At 41.2% G+C, this 23,233-nt stretch overlaps 1 protein-coding gene and 1 non-coding gene across 3 annotated transcripts in view; both read right to left on the bottom strand.

Moving 5' to 3' along the window:
- The window catches only part of TSR1 (TSR1 ribosome maturation factor), a 32,555-nt gene that overhangs the window by 8,624 nt on the left and 698 nt on the right, over positions 1-23,233 (bottom strand). The window contains exons 2-9 of one of the 2 annotated variants that reach the window (XM_068120727.2): positions 19,477-19,580; positions 19,170-19,389; positions 18,590-18,724; positions 15,184-15,457; positions 14,843-14,999; positions 12,456-12,603; positions 4,441-4,650; positions 3,326-3,483 (exon numbers count right to left, since the gene is read on the bottom strand). In XM_068120727.2, the coding sequence (XP_067976828.2) occupies positions 3,326-3,483; positions 4,441-4,650; positions 12,456-12,603; positions 14,843-14,999; positions 15,184-15,457; positions 18,590-18,724; positions 19,170-19,389; positions 19,477-19,580 (1,406 nt within the window). The remainder of the gene's footprint in view (positions 1-3,325; positions 3,484-4,440; positions 4,651-12,455; positions 12,604-14,842; positions 15,000-15,183; positions 15,458-18,589; positions 18,725-19,169; positions 19,390-19,476; positions 19,581-23,233) is intronic. The other variant, XM_068120728.2, reaches the window with a different exon arrangement.
- Positions 960-1,030, bottom strand: LOC137430422 (small nucleolar RNA R38). The gene has a single exon (XR_010985064.1). It is a non-coding gene; the product is annotated as a small nucleolar RNA R38 (small nucleolar RNA).

Below are 23,233 nucleotides of genomic sequence, written 5' to 3'. Positions count from 1 at the left end.
GACCCTAAACATACCAGTAAATCCACCAAGGAATGGCTGAAAAGAAAGAAATGGAGGGTTCTGGAATGGCCAAGTCAAAGCCCAGATGTAAATCCCATCGAGATGTTGTGGGGGGATTTGAAACGAGCTGTGCATGCAAGAAACCCCTCAAACATCGCACAGCTGAAAGAATTCTGCATGGAGGAGTGGGCAAAAATTTCTCCCAGTCGATGTCAGAGACTGGTAGACAGTTATAAGAAATGCCTACTTGAGGTTGTTTCTGCCAAAGGGGGCAATAGCACCTATTAGAGCCAAGGGTGTACTTACTTTTTCCACATGTGAAATTTGCATTTATGTTTATTTAAATTATACAATGGACTACAAAATGTAAATGTTTCATGATATTTGTTATATTATATCACCTTTATCTATCAATATTGTTGAAATGAAGATAAAATAGCTGTAAGTTGAAATATGTTGAAAAAGTCAAAACTTTACATGGGGTGTACTTGCTTTTTCACGTGACTGTATATCAGTAACAAACAATAAATTTAAATGCTACATATTTCTTAAAAATCAAACTAAATACCATCGATAATATAATTAAAACAGCATAAAACATACAAATGTGACAAATCATTGTTGCAAATGGTACTAAAGTGAACAGCCGCCATCACAAAGCGCTGATAAAACAGAAAAAATAAAAAATAAAAATCAAATACACCTTCAACTCTATGACCACGATTGCTGATACTCCTAAAAGCCATGAAATGACGAGGCCCTCCACCAGCCGAGCAACTGATGTCACTGCAGCAAGATGGCACATTTAAATAAAATAAAATAAAGAGAAAACCGTTTCACCATTCGATTTTAGAGGAGCCAAAACTTCAGACTATATATATGTATATCAACATCCATACATATTTTCATTTTTTAAAGGTTGCAGTGCATATTTCTGAAATAAAAACTTATTGCTCATGGAAGGCCTCAGAAAAAGTTTGTCCACAGCATCATATTCAGACAGGGATAACAAAATACATCATAGGCATTCCATTACAAACATGTCACCAATGACATGAAAGTGAAAAACAAAGGCCACTGTCGTCGAATAATTTTCCCAAAACAAATAAGGAAGTCAAAAGTTCTCCTTCAACAAATAAGCTTCAAACAAAGGAAAGGAGTTACTTCAATTGGCTCAAACTACATCCACATTTCATAACACCAACTAAAAACCCTTCTTCAATTTTTCCTTTTTTTGGTTTAAATAAAATGGACTAAGCTTCTTCAGCAACTCCAAAACATCAAGCCAAAGTGGCCGATTTGGCATTCAATCTGGGTACTCTGCTCAATGGTGGGATCTTTTCCAATCCCATCCCATTTACCATGTTGATTTATTAATTTTCCACGAATGTCCATGGAATGTCCACAAGTACAATGGAATCTCCTGTACCTATGCTGAAAGTGATGCATCTCCATTCTACAAGCTCGTCCTTGAGCCGAAAGCCCTTGTCCAGATGATAATTCATAACTGACAATGGTCAGTTACAACTGGCAGGTGATGTATTGTCCAAACCTTTGCAGTTAGGTCCTTCAATATCGCTTTGGCTTTTGTGCGAGATTGATGTGCAATAGTTACTCTCGCCAAATTTCAAAACTGTGCATGATTTGCTATAATTACTCCCGCCAGGGAGTAATGCATTCGATCGTGTCCGTCCGTGTGTGTGTGTCCGTCCACGTGTGTGCGTGTGTGTGAACAAGATATCTGGAAAAGTTCTGAACGGATTTGGATAAAAGTTGGTGGGATGATTGCCCTTGGGATAAGGAAGAATTGATTAGTTTTTGGTGAAGTTCAGGATATTATTCTGGATCCAGGGAAAAAAAATTGGGAATTTTTTTTCTGTTTTACTGCATTGAAGCTTTTATTCTTATTCTTAAATGATGTTTTTCTCCTCTAACTTGGAAAGTTAGAGGAGAAACTCTGACTCTTTCCAAGATATATCAAAATAAATTCTCTGACAGTTAGGGCTTACTTTCTTTTTCATTTATTGTTTTGGGGGAGAGGGGATGTCAAACAAAACGTATTATTCCAAAGTGACCCACGGCGGGAGTATGCGCTCTACTGAGTGGCGTTCTAGTTACAGCATGTGATTAAGAATTTTCACAAAAAGGAAAAAGTTTGGATAGAAGAATACCGAAAAGCAAGACTGAAAGAGGCACTTTTAACCTAATTTCAGGAAAGCTTGTGGAAGAGCAAAAAGACTTCACAAACCATTTGGGAACATCTCTCTCAAATCGTTTGATAAAGTTTTACAAAATGTGAAACCCTTCATCGAGACATGTATCACACCTGAGAAAATGTATTCCACCTGGAGCACAGCAAGAAACCACATTGGAATTTGGCTTGCTTTGTTCCACCAATTGCTCTGTGCTCAAAATTTAGGAAAAACTAACAACAAAAAAAAAACTCCATCAAACTCGGTTACAATAGTGATTCAAGAAAAACAAGTTTAATGCCCAACACGATCCCACATAATTGCATGTTATAAATACAGTCGCACCCTGACATTCGTAGCCCCAACATTCGTGGATTCCACGTATTCGCGTTTGATAAATTACAATTTGCTTCTACATTTGCATCCATGTGTCCTGCGTATTCGTGGTTTTTCACAGGCGCAATTTTTTTTTCACTAACCCTAACCCTAACGAGCCGTGAGCATGACCTCCTACATTTGCAGCCCTGTGATTCACGTTTTCACGGCCACATAATATTTTAGCCAAGCTATAAGCGAACTTCATTGTCCCAACCATTCGCACTGTAAACATAACTTCGCAGAATATCCCACAACTCACACTATAAACGTCGCTTCGCGGGATATCCCACCGGCTGTGTAATAAGTCATCTCCCCCCCCCCCCCCCCCCCCCCCCCCCGTGAGTTACATCTATTCGTGCAATTAGCAGCTGCTCCATACGGCATCATCCGAGCCGTCACACAATGAAAATGCTTCACTTCATTGACCATCTGCTGCATAACATGTTAGGTCAGCGAGTTACACAAAACACTACACTGTATCCAATTCATGCAATTACAACCCCCCCCCCCCCCCCCCATTGACATAATGCTCCGACATTTGCAGATTTTCCTCGACATTTGCGGATTTTCCGCAAACCAGCAACTTCTAGCAACCCCTTTTCCCCATTGAAACAATGCCCTCACATTCGTGAATTCGACATTCGTAGCATTTTAAAGGAACGTATCCCCCGCGAATGTCAGGGTGACTGTAACTGACATTTTCAGCCACAAACGGTGTTCTGGATGAGACAAGTAAAATTTTTATTTTAACTCACCTGGCTCACAGCTTCCACTGCCACATGGTCATCCACATCATACAAGCTGTTTTCATCATCGCTGCATTCGCTTTCTTCGCTGTCAATGATCCATGCAGCCTGATATTCTGAAGTGCCCTTTGGGACTCTCTTTCGAGTCTTTTTGGTCTTGAGTGCATCTGAAAATTTGAAAGAAATTCTTTAAAATATATCTTTATGTATATTATACATAAAATATACATACATACATACATAGCTCTTTTTTGGCACTGGATAATTATGAAATGAAAACTTCTTGCTCATGGAAGGCCTCAGAAAAAGTTTGTCCACAGCGTCATATTCAGACAGGGATAACAAAATACATCATAGGCATTCCATTACAAACATGTCACCAATGGCATGAAAGTGAAAAACAAAGGCCATTTTTGTTGAATAATTGATCAAAACACATAATAATGTCAAATCTAATGAATTGCAAACATATGGGTCCTCTCGTATAATGAGTGTTCTGATGACATGTTTTCGTGACAGCGTGGATTTAATCCATAGCAACTTTAATCACAAAATTCAAAAGAATGTCAAAAAACTTTTTTTTTTCCCAAGAAAAATTCATAAAACCACCACCTTTAGAGGCCATTTTTCCCCGCAAGCGAGGGTTGGCCTTTTTCGGGAACCGTGGTTGTTGTTGTTTTTCGGTCCCCTTTTTGAAGCAATGTTTTACGGCCGGATGCCCTTCCTGACGCCAACCCTTTTTGCCGCCTTTAACGACAAACAGGGAATTACCAGTGAACTGGTACTCAATTTGCCGACCTCGGAAGGATGACAGGCTGAGTCAACCCCCCTGGCGTTAATTCAGCGATTGACCGGGATTCAAACCCAGGATCCTAGTATCCAAGGCCGGCACCCTAGCCGCTAGCCCAACACCAGGGTTATTAACTTTATTAACCTAACACCAGGGTTATTAACTTATTAACAACAAGAAAAATTCATAGCAATTCGTAAAAGTCATAGCAACTTCGAAGACCCATTTACCTCCATTTAACCTTCTCCAGGCATATCATGGAATGTGATGCAGATGAGCTCAGCATCACAACATTCTGGCACCAGTTTAACATCAAGATGCCAAATGATATCACCTGGGATGAAGTCACTTATTGGTGCGTGGAGGAAACTCTGGCCTGAGGCAGTATTTGACTTCAGAGGGCTCACATAGGCTAAAGTCAGCAAAGCAAGGCAACAGATTGTGGACATGGCCCAGCAAGTGGGATTTGATTGAGGAGGTCGACGAAGATGATGTTGAGGACTTGCTTCTCTCCCACATGGAGGAGCTGAACAATGAATATTTTCTGGAGGAGGAGCATATCAGAGAAGAATCAGAATCAAGTCCTGAGGAGGTTTCAAGTTAAACCCATAACGGCGAATGTCATAGCTAAATGTTTCAAGTTGGAAATGAAGCCATGGCCATCTTTGATGAACATGATCCTGACTGCATGAGAAGTTCCAAGGTGCGGAGGGAGATGGAGAATGTCCTGAAATGTTACAAGAAGGTCTACAAACAGAAAATGAAGGCAGCCACTCGAGTCTCCATTATGAAGATCTTCCAAACAAGTCCCAAGCAAATCAGCCTCCATTTCATCTTCTGAGCCTTATACCTCACCTCAACTGGTCAGCTTGCCACATCTGAATAAGTCTGCCAGAAGCAATATGTACTGTATCCAACCCCAATCATGTGTTAAGGATTCGGCACTTCCGTTGTTGTGGTTCTCATCCACTGTAAACATTTTTGGTTGCATGTACTATTATTGTTATTATTTAAGTGAAATAGAGATTACTGTTTTCAAAAGGTAAAAAAAGTTAGTGTTTTAAAAAGAAACCGGAAACCGGATCGGGAACCGGACGAAAAGGAAGAGGAAGAAGGAGAGGAGAAAGAGGCGGAGCGAGTGAGGTCGGAGAAGGAGCCGAGCTGTTTGGAGGTCTGGAGCAAACGCTGGCGAACGGAGGTCACTAGCGAACTTTGGGGTTTCCTGGGAAAGGGATTCCTGCGACAGAGTTGTTATAGCTGTGATAGATAAACCTGCATGACAGGTTTTGCGGTTGATTCCGAAGAAAATCATTAGAGTGCCGTTACGTCTCAAGAACGGACTGTTGGCCATTTTACCTCGCGCCTGTTTTCGGATCGCTCCAGGTTTTTCCCCTCGCTTCAACCATTTCAACGCATCCAGCCCTTAACCTGGTGTGTGTAACGTGGATTTTGAGTGGGAAATTGCGGTTCGCCGATTGGGAGCCGTTGAACGTCCATACCCGAAGGTGTGATTTCCCAGCCGCCTCTTGGAGACCTTTGCCCATCTTTGGCAGTGCGACTGTCAACCGAGCGGGATTCTGGTCTCGATACAACATCGTTCTGACGATCACTAGAGCGTGGATCGACTTTGGTTTGAAGCTGGGACAGAGACATTGGGAATGTTATTTTCGCTCACTTGGAGCACAGTGAGTTATATTGTACGAAACTGATGGTACCATCATAGGAATGATATATTGGTTGTACAATTGATTACTATTGTTATTGTACTGTTATTCTTGTGTGACCTTAATACAATACTTGTTTGTTGGTAACTATTGGTGTGGTTTCAACCATTGATCTTTGACACACAGAATAACACATCTTTCTGCCGTGACTCCTCTCGAGGCTCGGAGGTACACCGTGACCGGGGTTTGGGGAGGAGCACGTAACACATGTTAACACTTATTAAAAAGTAATACATTTTAATGTTTTTTTTATTTTAAATTTATACATCATTTACTGTTTTTTAGAGGTTTTTCTGCAGGTCTTCAACCTTAAAGGGTTGAAATGTTCACCATTGGGAACATAACTCCAATTTTTACATGTTAAATATTGCCCCATAACACGTTATCAGATAATACGGCGTTTCGCAGGAGCTCATCCCCCTCGTTACACAAGGATCTCCTGTACAAGCAATCTAACGAAGCAACCAACATTTTGAAGTGCCCTTTGAAACTCTTTCAGATCTTTAGTGCCTCTGAAAACTTGAAAGAAATTATTCAATATAAACAGATTTTATATGTCAAAGGGAGGCGCAAAGCACCCGTCCCTTTATATGAGGGATCGTTTCTGAATGCAGCTTTTACATGGGGACTGAAAATGCTTTTCTCAGCTTATACTGGACGAAATCGGCTGCAAATTTCAGAAGTAAATGCTTTGTACGTTGAGGTAATATTTTCCAAATTTCAGCAACGTCCGTTTATGCATTCTTGAGTTATGTTTAGAAAACCCTCAAAATCGCGTTGGTGTCCGTCCGTCCATTTGCCCAAAATGTGTTGGCGCTCATATCTCAAGGACTATACATGGAAACTAGCTGAAACTTGGAATATATAATCGGCCAATATGTCTATAGTTAATGGCTTTCAAAACAAATTCCACCTAATTCCATAAAACTCTGAAAATTAAATATATAAAAATTATATATACATAAATAAATATATAAAAATATATATACACTTTATAACTCTTCAAAATATTATTACACAAATCTAATGTGCTGGCCCAATGGCCTAATAGATAAAGCATCAGACTGCCAAGATGGGGATTGTGGGTTCAAATCCCATCTGGGTTGAATATTTTTCCCCCTTACTTTTTCAAGTCTTTTATATCTTCTTGAATAATGAGCAAGTAAACATCTTGTACAATGAGCAAATGCATTTTGTTCGTATTTAAAACGTAATTATTCTGAAATCTGAATTTCAGCATCATTATGAGTATTGTATCACATCAAATTGCTTATTGTATGGAAATCAAGGGAGGTGCAAAGCACCCCTTCCTTTTTTTGGGACTGTTTCTCTGCGTGCAGCTTTAACATGGGGACAGGGAAATTAGTTTCTCGGCTTCTACTGGTATATTGTGTATATATAAATATACATATACATATATACATACTTTATACCTCTTTAAAATATATATATTTTAATTCTAACATGTTGGCTCAATGGCCTAATGGATAAACCATCAGACTCCCAAGCTGGGGATTATGGATTCAAATCCCATCTGGGTTGAATATTTTTTTCCCCCTTACTTTTTCAAGTCTTTTATATCGTCTTGAATAAAGTATTGTACGATGAACAAATGCATTTTGTTCGTATTTAAAATGTATGTTGTGAAAAATGCCAGTGGCATAGAAAAGGCCCCTTTATATGGGATGTGCCATGTGGCAAACTATAGAAAAGAAGGGACATTCTTGGGTAAAATGCCAGGGGCATAGAAAAGGCCCCTTTATATGGGATGTGCCATGTGGCAAACTATAGAAAAGAAGGGACATTCTTGGGTAAAATGCCAGGGGCATAGAAAAGGCCCCTTTATACAAGGGTATGTTCCATATGGCAAAGTATAGCAAAGAAGGGACATTCCATAGCTTGTAGAAAATGCCAAACAATACAAAATAAGGAACATTTAAAAAAATCTCGTGTGCATGCTGGACTACCCTTGTGTTCCGAGGAGAAACCTCGGAACTCGTGTGCATGCTGGACTACCCTTGTGCTCCAGAAAAGTTCATATAAAGGGGCACGCTACATCTGGCAAATAAAATACATTTACTTCTTCATGCAGCTGTATGAATCAAATTGGCACCCCTTTATATGAATTTCACAGAATATAAATATTTGGTTTGTGCATTACTCAACATCAGTTTGTTCAATTGAAGACCCAAGTGAAAGAAGTACTTAGTCACAAAATATCCAAAATTATTAAAGATATGGATTGTTACCATACTGCAGATGGACTTTCTGGTTCTAACTCACTTTGCCCAACAATGTGACAAGTACTTCTTCCACTCAGGTCTTCATTTGAAAAGTATGTTTAAATACACACCACACCATGATGGCAAATTACAGTGAACCCTTATAAAAGACGGGTTTGAATAGCGAATATCACGGTGTTGACCAATCGCGGGCCACCACTTTATGTACCGATTTAGTTATCATAGGGCATGATTTTGACCAATCATGGTTTTTGAGCTGAGTTGTGACCGTTATCTCACACCACTAGCCTTTTGTGTTTCTCACTCACGTTAATAATGCTGTGGAAACATTGACAAAAGTAATTCATTGTTTTTATTTATTCGCTGTTTATAGAGCTGCAGAACAATTAATAAACGACAACGGCAATCGTCGACGGCACGATGTCGACTGATATGCCTCCGCCCACATTATTACGTAATTTTGCATACTTGCAGCAAGTTTAATCTAAATCCCTTCATCTGTTCTCAAGTATCACATTTTTCTTACCTGACATGACCTCTGTCCTTTGATGCCAAAATCGAATCAATTCATCTTTGCACCATATAATCAATTCATCTTTGCACCATATGTACTTAATACCAAGTTTGGTCAAAATCTCATCACTGGTTCACAAGTTAGTTCAGTAACAGACTTTTTACAGGGTAGCCCATCTGGCAGAGCCATCGAGAACAGTTTGTCCGTCTGTATGTATGTATGTATTGTTATGGTTTTTAGAACCTTCACTAGTAAATTTTAGTAAATGTATCCCTTATAAATGTCCCCCTGTAAATATTCCCATCAATTGGCTTGTTAAAGATCGCACCCTAGTTAGTCCATGAACAACACGTAGCGAACCATAGGACCTCTTCGTAGTTATTTCATTATTATGTGTTTCAGTTAAGGATCTGTTCCCAGTAGTTGAATCTGCGTTGCATTAATCAAATAAGAGTAGGCCCAAAGTCCCCTTCAAAAGCGGTGCGAGTGCTTTTCTAACTCCCCACCAGCCGCCATTAGCCATGCGGTCAAGCCGAGAAAGAAGGGGGAGGAGCCACCAGAACAAGGTGTGGCACGTCAGCTCATCATCGGAGGTGGAGTCAGCAAGCCCTTTCCGGCCAACCAGCACCGCGGTGAGCCAACCGGTAGGCATGTTATCAGAGCCGGCGGCTTGATTTCCAACACAGCAATAAAAGCGGCTGCAAGGAACTGCTTAAAGGGTCGGTGAGAAGGCACGAGGGAGAGAGGTGATCCGGCGAGTGGGTCCGTGACGGCGACCACAATACAATCGTCAACTGACATTGTCCGACCGTGTGTGTGAAAACGAATACGTGGAAACGTATACGAATACGAATCGTTCGAATACGTGGAAACGAAGACGAAAACGAATACGCTGTTCGCCTCGAGCCCGTAGCGTGGACTGGAGCGACCTTCGACGCTGCGCACCGGCCCGGACCGCCCTACCCGCTCACCTGCACGGACCCTTCTCCTACGTCCAGTGATTCCTGCCTGCTATTCCCTTGTCGTGTAAGTCTGTTGTCTGCCCTGTTTGTTGTCTGGGATATAATATAAGACTGTTTTAAGGCTTGCCCTGTGGCTTCTTCGTCTTCTGTATATTGCTTTCGTTTCTCCTTTGGTTTCTTTGGTTTTGTAAATATAATTAATAAATGTCTGTTATTTCTTACCCTTTTGGTTTCATTCTTCCCCGATCGCGTTAGTCTTTTCCCCATTGAGTACCTGTGGCGTGATTTTGGCCAAACGCTTTATGATCGGGTTAGTCTTTTGTTAACGGCCCGAGTCGTGGCTCGCTTCGCTCGGCGTGTCCATTACAGTTGCGGCTCGGGCGGGGCTCATTTCCTCGCTTACCGGAAGGCGCTGGTAATTAGGTCATAGGAATAATTGGCCTACTACCCTATTCAGCGCTGACCGGAAGTGGCGAGATAGTTCCAGGACTCGGACGGCCAGCTTAAAAGATGAGGGGATTAAACCCCCCTCGGTAAGGGGAGTGCCGAAACCGAGATCCGTAACAGTATGTATGTATGTATGTATGTATGTATGCATGTCCCCTCAAACGTATACCAATCAGAGCTGAGCATCTGGTCACATGACAGGGTGATGTGATTACGTCTGATGTCATTACGGTGGTGCTGCAGTTGACTCTCCACGCACCGCCATTTTGATTTATATGCCGTTCATGCCGAACATATCGTCGAACCTGTCGTATATCACAATCGCCATGCTTTACCTTTACGTTTTTCATTCAGTGTGAAACACAAACAAACCGATTGTTAAAATGACTATCAAATATCAAAAGCATCGGCGTTATGTCTCTTCCAACAATAAGGTACGTATAAGCCTATGGCGTTATGACTCACCGTCCGCTTCGGACAAATTAAACCCAGGTTTCTTAATACAGTAGTATCGTTTCAGTAGTAATAACAATATTATAGTAAATATAACCATAACACTTTAATCCCAATGTCATGAATGGAAAGTTGATGGATTGAAGCGGTGTAAAAGCAGAAGTAAGGAATTCACTTCGGTTTTTAAAAAACAATATAATTTTCGTAATAATAACGTAACATTATTATCGTAAATCTAATCCTAACACTAATCCCTTTGTAGTGACTGCAACGTTACTGGAGGTTAAATATATGTCTTATATATATTAAAGTAGCAGAAGTTTTGTGTCCGGCCGTCATGCTCAGTCATTACGTATATGATGTCATTACGGTGTAAACACCCGTTCACTTCGAGAGCGGCAGGACAGGTCATTCCTCTTTGGGGTATATAGATTACAGTCTCTCTATGATCGGGTCTCAAGAACATTGGGTGTGTGTTCATTTACCAAGTTTATTGTGGAGAGATCGCCAAGTGGTTTAAACATTTGAGGAAGCACTCCATTCAAAACCCCTAAGGAACGGCTGGCTTGGCATGTGCTAGCTAGCTGCTTGGTAAATGAGCACACCTCCAACCCTTGTGGGGTATATCGATTACAGTAGATCTTCACTCAGTTCTGTAAGTAAAACTTACCTCATGGATGTCTGGGTTTCTCCAAATTTCTTTGTTTGATGTGATAAACAGCATTAGCGACTGTTTAAAAAGCTAATCATGTGTGTTTGTGGTTTATATTTTGCTACGCCGCTGTTAGACTTTTGGTCTTGTTACCGAACTGGACTTCTGACTTTGACCTCTTAAATCCATCATCTAATGTTCATCGTTGCATCCTTAAACATACTTCTACCAAGTTCGAATTGGTTCCCTTCAGCCGTTATGTTATCGCAGTAACAAAAACCTATTGCAGACTGACCATTGACCTATTGACCCAAAAATCAAATCAGTTCATCTGTGCATCATAATACATACTTGTACCAACTTTGGTAATTCCATTGCTGGTTCACAAGTTATTGCGGAAACAGGATTTTTAAGCAGTGAAGACGATTTGATATTTGGCTATGTCCATCAGTCCGTCAAAAATGGAGACACTTTCTAACCCACTGTTTAATTCCAAAGGGCTATAAAGGGTATTTCTAAAGGATTCCAAAGAGTAATTCGACAGGGCTGTAAAGGGTAATTCTACAGCGTTCTAAAGGGTAATTCTACAAGGTTCTAAAGGGCAATTCTGAAAGGTTAAGTTTGTTTCTAGGCTTTGCCTATTTCATATTAAAAATGCCAAAGTGAACCGCTTCCTTTGGACACGGGTGCGATTTTTACCTAAAATGATATCTGACCTCTGACCTCTTGCCCCCAAAATCTAATCAGTTTATCTTTACATTATAATACATACTTGATTCTAAGTTTGATTTAAATCCCTTCAGCCGTTCTCACGTTATTGTGGGAACAAAAACCTATCACAGATGCACGGACAAATCAAAAACATAACGCCTCCAGCGACATCGTTGGCGGAGCCATAAAAACATTCAGATTACTAAGGGAAACTATTTAAGAGATTAATAGGGGAGGAATGGTGGGGGAGTTAAACATATTACAGAAGGGAGGGGGCACTTTTAATCTACTTCTGAAAGTTTACCGTAATCTGCTTCAAGGCATTTATGACTTCATCATAAAGCAGATTTATATTTATTTTACATGTTTATTTCAATTGTGGATTTATTTTTGGTTGCCATCCACCTTCCTCTATTTTCTAAAAGCCCAGGAACCAAACACCCTTTCTCCCCATAAGCCTTTGGTTTTTAACTATCACGGCATTTTCAATGAACGTTACCCCTGGGATATTTCAGGGTTTACTGTATAATGACAGTACACAAAGTGATTGGAGCAATGTCATCAAAAAGAGCAAACATGGTGAAACACCATGGCAAAATAGCTTAGCTCTAACAATCATTAAACTCTGAAAACTGTGACCAACCTGCTTCTTTCATTTCCTCCTCTGTTGGCCACGTTTGCTCTCCATCCATCGGGTCGGGCACGGCTTCAGAAATCAGTGAAGCTTGCAGGGCTGGGTTTGCTGTGGCTACAACACGCTTGCCACTTCCATGACTTCCTTTACCACTCTCCTGTTAGTAGTCATACAGTACAAAAGACATTTTAAAGGCAATAATTCACGACTAATGAAGCTGGATAAAAAAAAAAAAAAAAAAAAAAACAGAAAACCACAAACTCAGGTGGGTAGGAAATTAGTTAAAATATATTTTAAACAAGAAAAAGAGCAATCAGAGATTGCAAACCCTCACCAGGATGTATTTTCAGGGGTTTTTAAGGCTTTTGTGTTAAAACAAATATGGCGGCCGAACCACATGACCGATGACATAATTATTTTTTATATACTAATTTATTCCTAGATTATGCTCAAGAAATTTTATCTTGATTGGATGAAGTTTTGAACTTGTCGAATTATGACGTCATAATGGAGGCACCGTGAAATGGGGTGAATAGGGACAGCAAGGTGAATAGGGACACAAACTGAAAAAAAGTTCGGAAACGTTTTTCGCTGAAAATTGATAACCATACTGATTTGTTGATATTTTGGTTGAAAGTGTTCTCTTGTTTTTTTAAAAAGCAACTTATAGTCCCTATTAACCCCATATATGGGTTAAATAGGAATAAATAGGATTTTTATGGCTGTCCCTATTCACCCCGTTTTACGGGTGAATAGGGACAGTCACGAATACAAAAAAAATAATCATCAAGAAACAATCCTGAGTTTCCAACTTATTGCTAAATTGATAGCTCAGATGGATGCACATAATATGCACCCATAATATAAACCACGGTGTCAATGAAAAAAAATATGGGATAAAAAGTTTCTCCAAACTGTCCCTATTTCTTGATTATTATTTTTTTGTATTAGTGACTGTCCCTATTCACCCGTAAAACGGGGTCAATAGGGACAGCCATAAAAAATCCTATTTATTCCTATTTAACCCATATATGGGGTTAATAGGGACGATAAGTTGCTTTTTAAAAAAAACAAGAGAACACTTTCAACCCAAATATCAACAAATCAGTATGGTTATCAATTTTCAGCGAAAAAAAATTCCGAACTTTTTTTCAGTTTGTGTCCCTATTCACCTTGCTGTCCCCTATTCACCCCATTTCACAGCACCTATGACATCATCATTAACATATTTTATTCTCCATGGAGAGTTCTTTACAATGAACCATGTCTCAATTTTTTCTATTCAGCACTTTCGGAGATATAAAGGTGCAAGGTTTTCCAGTTTTTTCGCTGTTTGTCGTAAAAGGCGACAAACAGGGTTGGCGGCAGGAAGGGCATCCGGCCGTAAAACATTGCTTCAAAAAGGGGACCAACAACAACAAACAACAACCACGGTGCCCGAAAAAAGGCCAACCCCCGCTTCGCAGGGAAAAATGGCCTCTAAAGGTGGTTTATTTTTTATTTTTTTTACTTTCGGAGATATAAAGGTGCAAGGTTTTCCAGTTTTTCCAAGATGGCGGCTGAACCACGTGACTTATGACGTCATAATTATCATCTAAAAATTCTACAGGTGGAGTTGCACCTATGGTGAAAATTTACTGTCAATCGGACCAACGGTTGCAGAGAAAATCATTTATTCTGTGCGGACAAACAAACAAACAGACAGACAGACAGACAAACGGACTCAAATGCAATACCCTCTCCTCTGGCGAGGGTAACCAGCTAACAAGTGGATCATCGAGTGACTCCCAACCTCCCCCCTCTCCCGACCTCCCCCCATTTTTTAACAAGACAAAATAGCAAGAATGCATATACATCAGAAAATACACAAATAATTAATCAATTGGATTTTTGCTTCTTGTAGATAGCTTCAACCAAAATATTTGGTGAAATCAATCAACTTGAAAAAGCCAAGCTTACTCAATTTAAAGGAGGATATCAAAACATGAATCAATCAAGTTCATAACCAGACTCAGTGGCATTATGGTCAGAGCATCTGCTCTTGAGTCTGGGAGGTCAGCAGTTTGTGGCAAGCTACTTCCTTACCTGACACAGCATTTAAAGGAGACAGTACAGGAGAAAAAAAAAACCACAAAGGTTGATTGAACTCCATAGGATGCCCCGCTGAGTGTGGAAAGAAAAGCAATTATGGGTACCAGCGACAAATTGATGACATGATGTCGCTGTTACCCAGAGTGCTCTGGAGTGTGACGTCACTTCCCCCAATGTTAACAGAAGAGTCTGTGTGAAAGTCAAGTGGAAAGTGTTCTTTAATGCATCTGTCTGCATGTGTGATTTGTATCGCAGCTCATCCACGAGCCTTAGAGACTGTATAGTAATTTAAAAAAACTCCTTACCTCCATAGCTGAAACTGCAATATCTTCACATTTCCTGATTATCTGTGGATTGAAGGGAAGTGGGTCATCAAGGGCATCGATCTGGTTCAACTGAAAGTCTCCATAACCGGTGATGTGTATCAAGCCATTCACATCCATAGGGGATCCACGCACGTACCTATGGCAATATGAAGATGCATTACAAAGAGTCTACAAAGTAAACGAGGGGAAAATATTTCACTATTAACTGAGAAAGCAAGCATAATTTTGCAAGGTTAATGCAAAAATAAAGCAGAAATGCAATTTTGAGTATACGTTCTTTTGTGATTTTTTGTTCTTTCAATTTTGAGTTTGTGATTTACCCCGTTATGCAGAGTGTTCCTAAACCTCCAGGCTCAGCTCCAGACTGAAACTCAGTATGATGGGCCAAAAGGTAAGGTCGAGCACGGCGCAAGGAAAGGCAACGCCTTCGCTGCTCCCACGCCTGACGCAGCAACAGCACAGCATCCATTTCCGAATCGAGGTTAAGTGGCGACCGTGTACCAGGAAAGCGTCGATCCATATGGCGAGTAATGTTTCGCCGGGCTTCAGAGCGACGCTTCAGTGGAATGGCTGATGCACCTGGAGTCGCAAGCACTTTGGCAATGGAATGTTGGAGGGACAGGTGCAAAATGGGGCAAGTGAGAGGCAGCAAAGAGTACAAGGCTAAGAATTGGCATTACTTCAACAACAACACAAATGTGACCCAAAAAAAGAATAATAAAAATTTTTTAAAATCACATTTGGCAAAGTAACCTTTCATTCATGAAATTTGATTGTGAATTTGGGGAAAGGAGAGGGATATAAATGAAGACAATTGATATCAAAAAATTCTGCAACTCCGACATAATCACTAGCGGGTAATTCTCAGCCCGCCTTCTCCATATCATAAGACTAGAACTGCACTCGGTAGAGCGCATACCTCCACCAGGGTGAACAGTTTACGTTTTGTATCCCAATGATAGACTGGATCTGGATCCTGTCCTCAATTAAAATTGAATTGGCTTGTTCTTGTCACCTCAACTCGTCCACTAAGTTTTGTAATGACCCGTCCATAACCTTTTGAAATACCATGCTGTATGTCAAAACTTTTTTTTATATTCTCAGATCTGGATCTTCACCAAAATCAAATCATTTCTTCGTTGTCATACGCCCAACCTGTCCACCAAGTTTTGTCTGAATCCGTCCATAATGTTTTGAGATATCCTGCTACATATCCGTTTTTAGCCCTATCTCTCAATGAACAATCCCTAAAAATTCTCAAATCCAGATTGGGATCTTCACCAAAATCTAATCAATTTGTCCATGTCACACACCCAACCTGTCCTCAAAATTTCTTCCATTACTTTTGGAGATATCCTGCTCACAGACAAACAGATAAGATGGGGTGAAAAACAACCTCCATCACCCTTCAGTGGCTGACGTAATAAAGGAAGAGGATTTGCAATACTTGCTACAACCAAAAGTGCCGATATTTCCACTACATGTCAATTTTGGAGTTTCAGTAACATCCACATTTGCTCCATTATAATGAGATAGTAAGATGTACATTTTAAAACATCATACTTCATGCAAAGACAAAAAACCTTTCACAAGTGTAAATCCAAAACACAAGTCCATAGCAAAATACTTACACAGGGATCACTGCATTTTCAGCCTTGTGATTGCAACACTAAATTTGATAAACCCACAAGAAAATGCTCCCATAAAGCTTGGTAACAAAAGTAACTAAGCCCATGTTGTTATGTGTGGCCCAACAAAACCACAGAAATCACGGCAACAAAAATGATAGTCATGGCCAAAAATACTGGCACCCTTGCACTTTTTTCAAACAATGCACCATTTCTTCCAGAAAATTTTTGAAATTAAAAAGTATTTTGGTATCCACATATGTATTTCTTTGGTTTTCAGTGGAAGAAACATAAAAAGCTGAAAAAATTACTAAATCTTAGCTTATTCCACACAGAAATCATAAAATGGCCCGGACAATATTGTTGGCACCTTTTAGAAGTTGTTAGAAATAATTAGATTTCAAGTAGGTGATTCTCCTTTACTTTGGAATTGAACTCGCCTGTAGTGAGTTGCAGGTGCCTGCAATATAAAAATCTCTCATTCAACCAGTTTGAATGGAGAAAAGGAGTCATTCTGCTGTTTCATGTCACTGTGTGTACCGCAACGAGCATGGAGAAAAGAAAGAAAACCAGAGAATTGTCTGAGGAGCTCAGAGACAAGATTGCAGCCAAGCATGGACAACCTCAATGCTACATGTCCATCTCCAGAGACCTTGATATCACTGTGTCCACCGTATGCAATGCTATCAGGAAGTTTAAGGCCCATGGCACTGTAGCCTCCCTGTACGTGGCCGCAAAAGAAAACTTGATCGAAGATTGCAGCGAAGGATTGTTCGAATGGTGGAGAAAGCACCTCCATCAACTGCAAAACAGATTCAAGCTGACCTTCAGACACAAGGAACGATAGTTTCAACTCGCACCATCCGTCGCCAACTCAATGAAAGGAGACCCAGAAGGACCCCACTGCTGCTGAGACAAAGACATAGGAAAGCCGGACTGGAGTTTGCAAAAACACACCTGAACAAGCCAAAATCCTACTATGGACAGATGAGACCAAATTTGAGCTTTTTTGGTAAAGCACATCCTCTCTGTTTACCAAAACACAAAATGAAGCCTTCAAAGAAAAGAACACCTTCCCTACAGTCAAACATGGAGGTTCAATGTTTTGGGGTTGCTGTGCTGCCTCTGGCACTGGGTGCCTTGAATGTGTGCATGGAATCATGAAATCAGGAGATTACCATGGCATTCTGGAGCGCAATGTTCAACCCAGTGTCAGAATGCTGGTTCTCCGTCGAAGGTCACGGGTCTTGCAGCAGGATAATGATCCCAAACACACTTCAAAACGCACCCAGGAATGGTTCAAGACAAAACGCTGGACTGTTCAGAAGTGGCCAGAAATGAGTCCAGATCTAAATCCCATTGAACACCAGTGGGGAGATCCGAAAACAGCAGTTGGGAGAAGGCACCCTTCAAATCTGGGAGAACTGGAGCAGTTTGTACATGAAGAATGGGCCAAACTGCCAGTAGAGAGGTGAAGGAAGCTCATTCATGGCTATAGGAAGCGATTGACTGCAGTTATTTTGTCCAAAGGCTGTGTGTGCTACCAAATATCAAGTCAAGAGTGTCAATAATTTGGTCAATGCCATTTCTTTTTATTTTCTGATTTAAATAGATATATTAAGTTCTGAATCAAAAACAAAGTTTCTATAATGTTAACAGTGAAATAAAGAATCGTGGAGGCCAAATACTTTTGTCAATTTCAACTTGTTTTTAGGGGAAAAAGAAGAAAAAGAACCACCTTTAGAGGCCATTTTTCCCCACAGAGCGGGGGTTGGCCTTTACCGGACAGCTTGGTCCCCTTTTTGAAGCAATGTTTTATGGCCGGATGCCCTTCCTGCCACCAACCCTGTTAGTCGCCTCTTGCAACACACAGGGAATTACCAGTGAACTGGTACTCAATTTGCCGACCTCAGAAGGATGACAGGCTGAGTCAACCCCCCTGGCGTTAATTCAGCGATCGACCGGGATTCGAACCCAGGATCCTAGGATCCTAAGCCGGCACCCTAGCCGCTAGCCCAACACCAGGAAAATTGTGAGTTATTTCAAAAAAGGGCAAAGGTGCCAATATTTTTGGCCACGACTATGTACTGCCACTTACCATAACTTGGGAGGCCCTGAGCAAATAAGCAGGAAAGCGTGCGCTCGCCGGTGGCGTCGCACACTTCAAGTGGGTGCAAGAGTAGCAACAATGTATCGGCTACTTTAGCAGCATCCAGGATGGCATGCAAGTCACCTGGCGATAGAAAGAAGGTGGGAACCAAGAGTCGGTCAAATGTCTATTTTCATTACACAATACCTCAAGTACGATCAAATAATTACTCCGAAACCTAAATTCAGGAAAAAGGTCTCCAAAGGTACAATGCAAGAGAATTCCTCCCACAAAGGAGCACACTCATCCTTGGCCCAATATTTAAATATACTCTCTAGCTTCTGCTAAGAGATTACCCTCTGAGCATCACTCGCCATGATCATGCCATGACCATGACATGGGGAATTTACAATTTTGTTATTAGCACAAATGCATTCCTGCACAACCCTTACCTTTACGTTCAAGCAAAACAAATATCCAGCTTAATGTACCATAGAAAGGACAGCTTGTTATACCATCCAATGGCCTGAATGGAAAACATCAAGGAAACTTGATTGTTATTACGTTTCAGCAGAAATTATTTTCATACTTCCATCTAAGCCGATCACAGAGAATCGCTGCTTGAGACGTGGAAGGAACAGGCCAAAGAAGTGAGGGTGTTGGAGATTTTCGGATAAAACCACCTCCGGCTGACATGTACGCAGCAGTGCGAGGCTTGGGAGGCAGCTCACCGCACCATGCAATGGGATGACAGCAATGAGATGCGGTGGAGAATCACGCCCGCCAAGGTTCCTTTTCTCCATCAGCACCTGCAAAAAAAAACAACAACCTGGCATCAGTAATATAGGAAAAAGAAGAATCACAACCATAAGCAGAAGGATATAAGTGAAACCCACCGCATCCCGCTTGTTGCGTCTGATCGTCTTGGCTCGATGTCGGCGATCATTCTTTCGAAGTTCCTTCTTTATTCTTTTTGTCAGAGTTTTCACTTCTACGCGGCCTGTAGGAATTATAAGCAAATTTACAGCACAAAATAAATGCACAAATTGAATAAGCAAATTGAGAAGCTTGTACATGTATCACAAGCAAGTCCATGACATAAGGAATGTTTGTTTTTTTACCGCGTTACAAGGACATTAGTAGAAAATGATGGACAAATCTATACAGGATATACAATTTGAATCTGGAATCCAAAGATCTTGATCATCTTCCATGTGCTCAGATGAGAAATGAATGCCCATCAGACAACCCCATTTTCAATAAGCTGCTGGTATAATGACCTATGAATACGTGTTTCGAAGTATGTTCTTTACAAAATAGTACAAGGAATAGTCATGTGACCAGGGACGCGTTCCGTTGGCAAGCAGCTTGGCGCTTGCTATAACTTTCCAAATGGCTTGCTTGATTCAATACACTCAAGCAAGCATTCCAACAGAACGGAGCGCTCGGCACAGCTTAACAACATGGCGGTCTGCATGTAAACGATGCTATCGTAGTACTCGAGAAAATGCTCTCGGGGCGTCGTTTTCAGGTTTACTCGATCTGCATGCGACACCTTCCCCGAGCGAATTTATTGTTGGAAGCAGCTCCAGAGTACGAGGAAGAGGGAACGAAAGATAAGTAAATGAAGAGTCAGAAGGAAGAGCCCTTACCAAGCTTATCTATGGATCCTACCATTGTCCATTTTGGGGGGAGGTTTTACATATTTGTACATCTTGAATTAGGATAAATAAATAAATAAATAAAAAGGAGTAAAAACCAAAGTATGAAATGCACGTTTCAATATTTTGTGTACACGTAAATAGGGTATTTATTATGAGTATGCCTCTGAACATTTCATTGGGTAGCGTTTTGAGTCACGAACACGGCGGCCATTTTTAGGTCATCTCATCTCAAAACTCGGAGATTAACTTATAAAATGGGTCGTGATGTCCGGATGTCCGTCCGCAAGTCCGGTGACTTCGTGCTATTTTTGCTACTCCTCCCTTGTCATCTGGATGACTGCACTGAGACTTGACGCATGAATACAAGACAGTCGCATAATCGCTGTAGCTTTGATTTTTCAATTTTTAGTCATGTGGTACGCTCGGTCTAAAGTATGGTACGCTCGGTCTAAAGTATGGTACGCTCGGTCTAAAGTATGGTACGCTCGGTCTAAAGTATGGTACGCTCGGTCTAAAGTATGGTACGCTCGGTCTAAAGTATGGTACGCTCGGTCTAAAGTATGGTACGCTCGGCCTAAAGTATGGTACGCTCGGCCTAAAGTATGGTACGCTCGGCCTAAAGTATGGTACGCTCGGCCTAAAGTATGGTACGCTCGGCCTAAAGTATGGTACGCTCGGCCTAAAGTATGGTACGCTCGGCCTAAAGTATGGTACGCTCGGCCTAAAGTATGGTACGCTCGGTTTAAAGTATGGTACGCTCGGTTTAAAGTATGGTACGCTCGGTTTAAAGTATGGTACGCTCGGTTTAAAGTATGGTACGCTCGGTTTAAAGTATGGTACGCTCGGTTTAAAGTATGGTACGCTCGGTTTAAAGTATGGTACGCTCGGTTTAAAGTATGGTACGCTCGGTTTAAAGTATGGTACGCTCGGTTTAAAGTATGGTACGCTCGGTTTAAAGTATGGTACGCTCGGTTTAAAGTATGGTACGCTCGGTTTAAAGTATGGTACGCTCGGTTTAAAGTATGGTACGCTCGGTTTAAAGTATGGTACGCTCGGTTTAAAGTATGGTACGCTCGGTTTAAAGTATGGTACGCTCGGTTTAAAGTATGGTACGCTCGGTTTAAAGTATGGTACGCTCGGTTTAAAGTATGGTACGCTCGGTTTAAAGTATGGTACGCTCGGTTTAAAGTATGGTACGCTCGGTTTAAAGTATGGTACGCTCGGTTTAAAGTATGGTACGCTCGGTTTAAAGTGTGGTACGCTCGGTTTAAAGTGTGGTACGCTCGGTTTAAAGTGTGGTACGCTCGGATTAAAGTGTGGTACGCTCGGTCTAAAGTGTGGTACGCTCGGTCTAAAGTGTGGTACGCTCGGTCTAAAGTATGGTACGCTCGGTCTAAAGTATGGTACGCTCGGTCTAAAGTATGGTACGCTCGGTCTAAAGTATGGTACGCTCGGTCTAAAGTATGGTACGCTCGGTCTAAAGTATGGTACGCTCGGTCTAAAGTATGGTACGCTCGGCCTAAAGTATGGTACGCTCGGCCTAAAGTATGGTACGCTCGGCCTAAAGTATGGTACGCTCGGCCTAAAGTATGGTACGCTCGGCCTAAAGTATGGTACGCTCGGCCTAAAGTATGGTACGCTCGGCCTAAAGTATGGTACGCTCGGCCTAAAGTATGGTACGCTCGGCCTAAAGTATGGTACGCTCGGCCTAAAGTATGGTACGCTCGGCCTAAAGTATGGTACGCTCGGCCTAAAGTATGGTACGCTCGGCCTAAAGTATGGTACGCTCGGCCTAAAGTATGGTAGTGGTACGCTCAGCCTAAAGTATGGTACGCTCGGTTTAAAATATGGTACGCTCGGTTTAAAGTATGGTACGCTCGGTTTAAAGTATGGTACGCTCGGTTTAAAGTATGGTACGCTCGGTTTAAAGTATGGTACGCTCGGTTTAAAGTATGGTACGCTCGGTTTAAAGTATGGTACGCTCGGTTTAAAGTATGGTACGCTCGGTTTAAAGTATGGTACGCTCGGTTTAAAGTATGGTACGCTCGGTTTAAAGTATGGTACGCTCGGTTTAAAGTATGGTACGCTCGGTTTAAAGTATGGTACGTTCGGTTTAAAGTATGGTACGCTTGGTTTAAAGTATGGTACGCTCGGTTTAAAGTATGGTACGCTCGGTTTAAAGTATGGTACGCTCGGTTTAAAGTATGGTACGCTCGGTTTAAAGTATGGTACGCTCGGTTTAAAGTATGGTACGCTCGGTCTAAAGTATGGTACGCTCGGTCTAAAGTATGGTACGCTCGGTCTAAAGTATGGTACGCTCGGTCTAAAGTATGGTACGCTCGGTCTAAAGTATGGTACGCTCGGTCTAAAGTATGGTACGCTCGGTCTAAAGTATGGTACGCTCGGTCTAAAGTATGGTACGCTCGGTCTAAAGTATGGTACGCTCGGCCTAAAGTATGGTACGCTCGGCCTAAAGTATGGTAGTGGTACGCTCAGCCTAAAGTATGGTACGCTCGGTTTAAAGTATGGTACGCTCGGTTTAAAGTATGGTACGCTCGGTTTAAAGTATGGTACGTTCGGTTTAAAGTATGGTACGTTCGGTTTAAAGTATGGTACGCTCGGTTTAAAGTATGGTACGCTCGGTTTAAAGTATGGTACGCTCGGTTTAAAGTATGGTACGCTCGGTTTAAAGTATGGTGGCTCGGATTAAAGTACGGTACGCTAGGTTTAAATAAAGTATGATACGCTAGGTTTAAAGTATGGTACTTTCGGTCTAAAGTATGATACGCTAGGTTTAAAGTATGGTATGCTCGATTTAAAGATTGGTAAATATGTAAAATTTAACAATTAAAGCAAGCATCACACGCCCTTCCCCCTCCTCCCCGTCCAGAGATCAATATTGTGAGAATTCAGAAATATCCGTTATATAAATTAATTACAAGAGGAAAATGTCATATTAATCTCCCTCGAACGAATGTTTTTGCATGTA

This window comes from Myxine glutinosa, chromosome 6 (assembly GCF_964187855.1).
Source record: "Myxine glutinosa chromosome 6, kmMyxGlut1.1, whole genome shotgun sequence".
In the NCBI taxonomy this organism is placed as follows: Eukaryota; Metazoa; Chordata; class Myxini; order Myxiniformes; family Myxinidae; genus Myxine; species Myxine glutinosa.
Note: the sequence above shows the minus strand (reverse complement) of the source record. Positions and strands in the feature narration are given on the sequence as shown.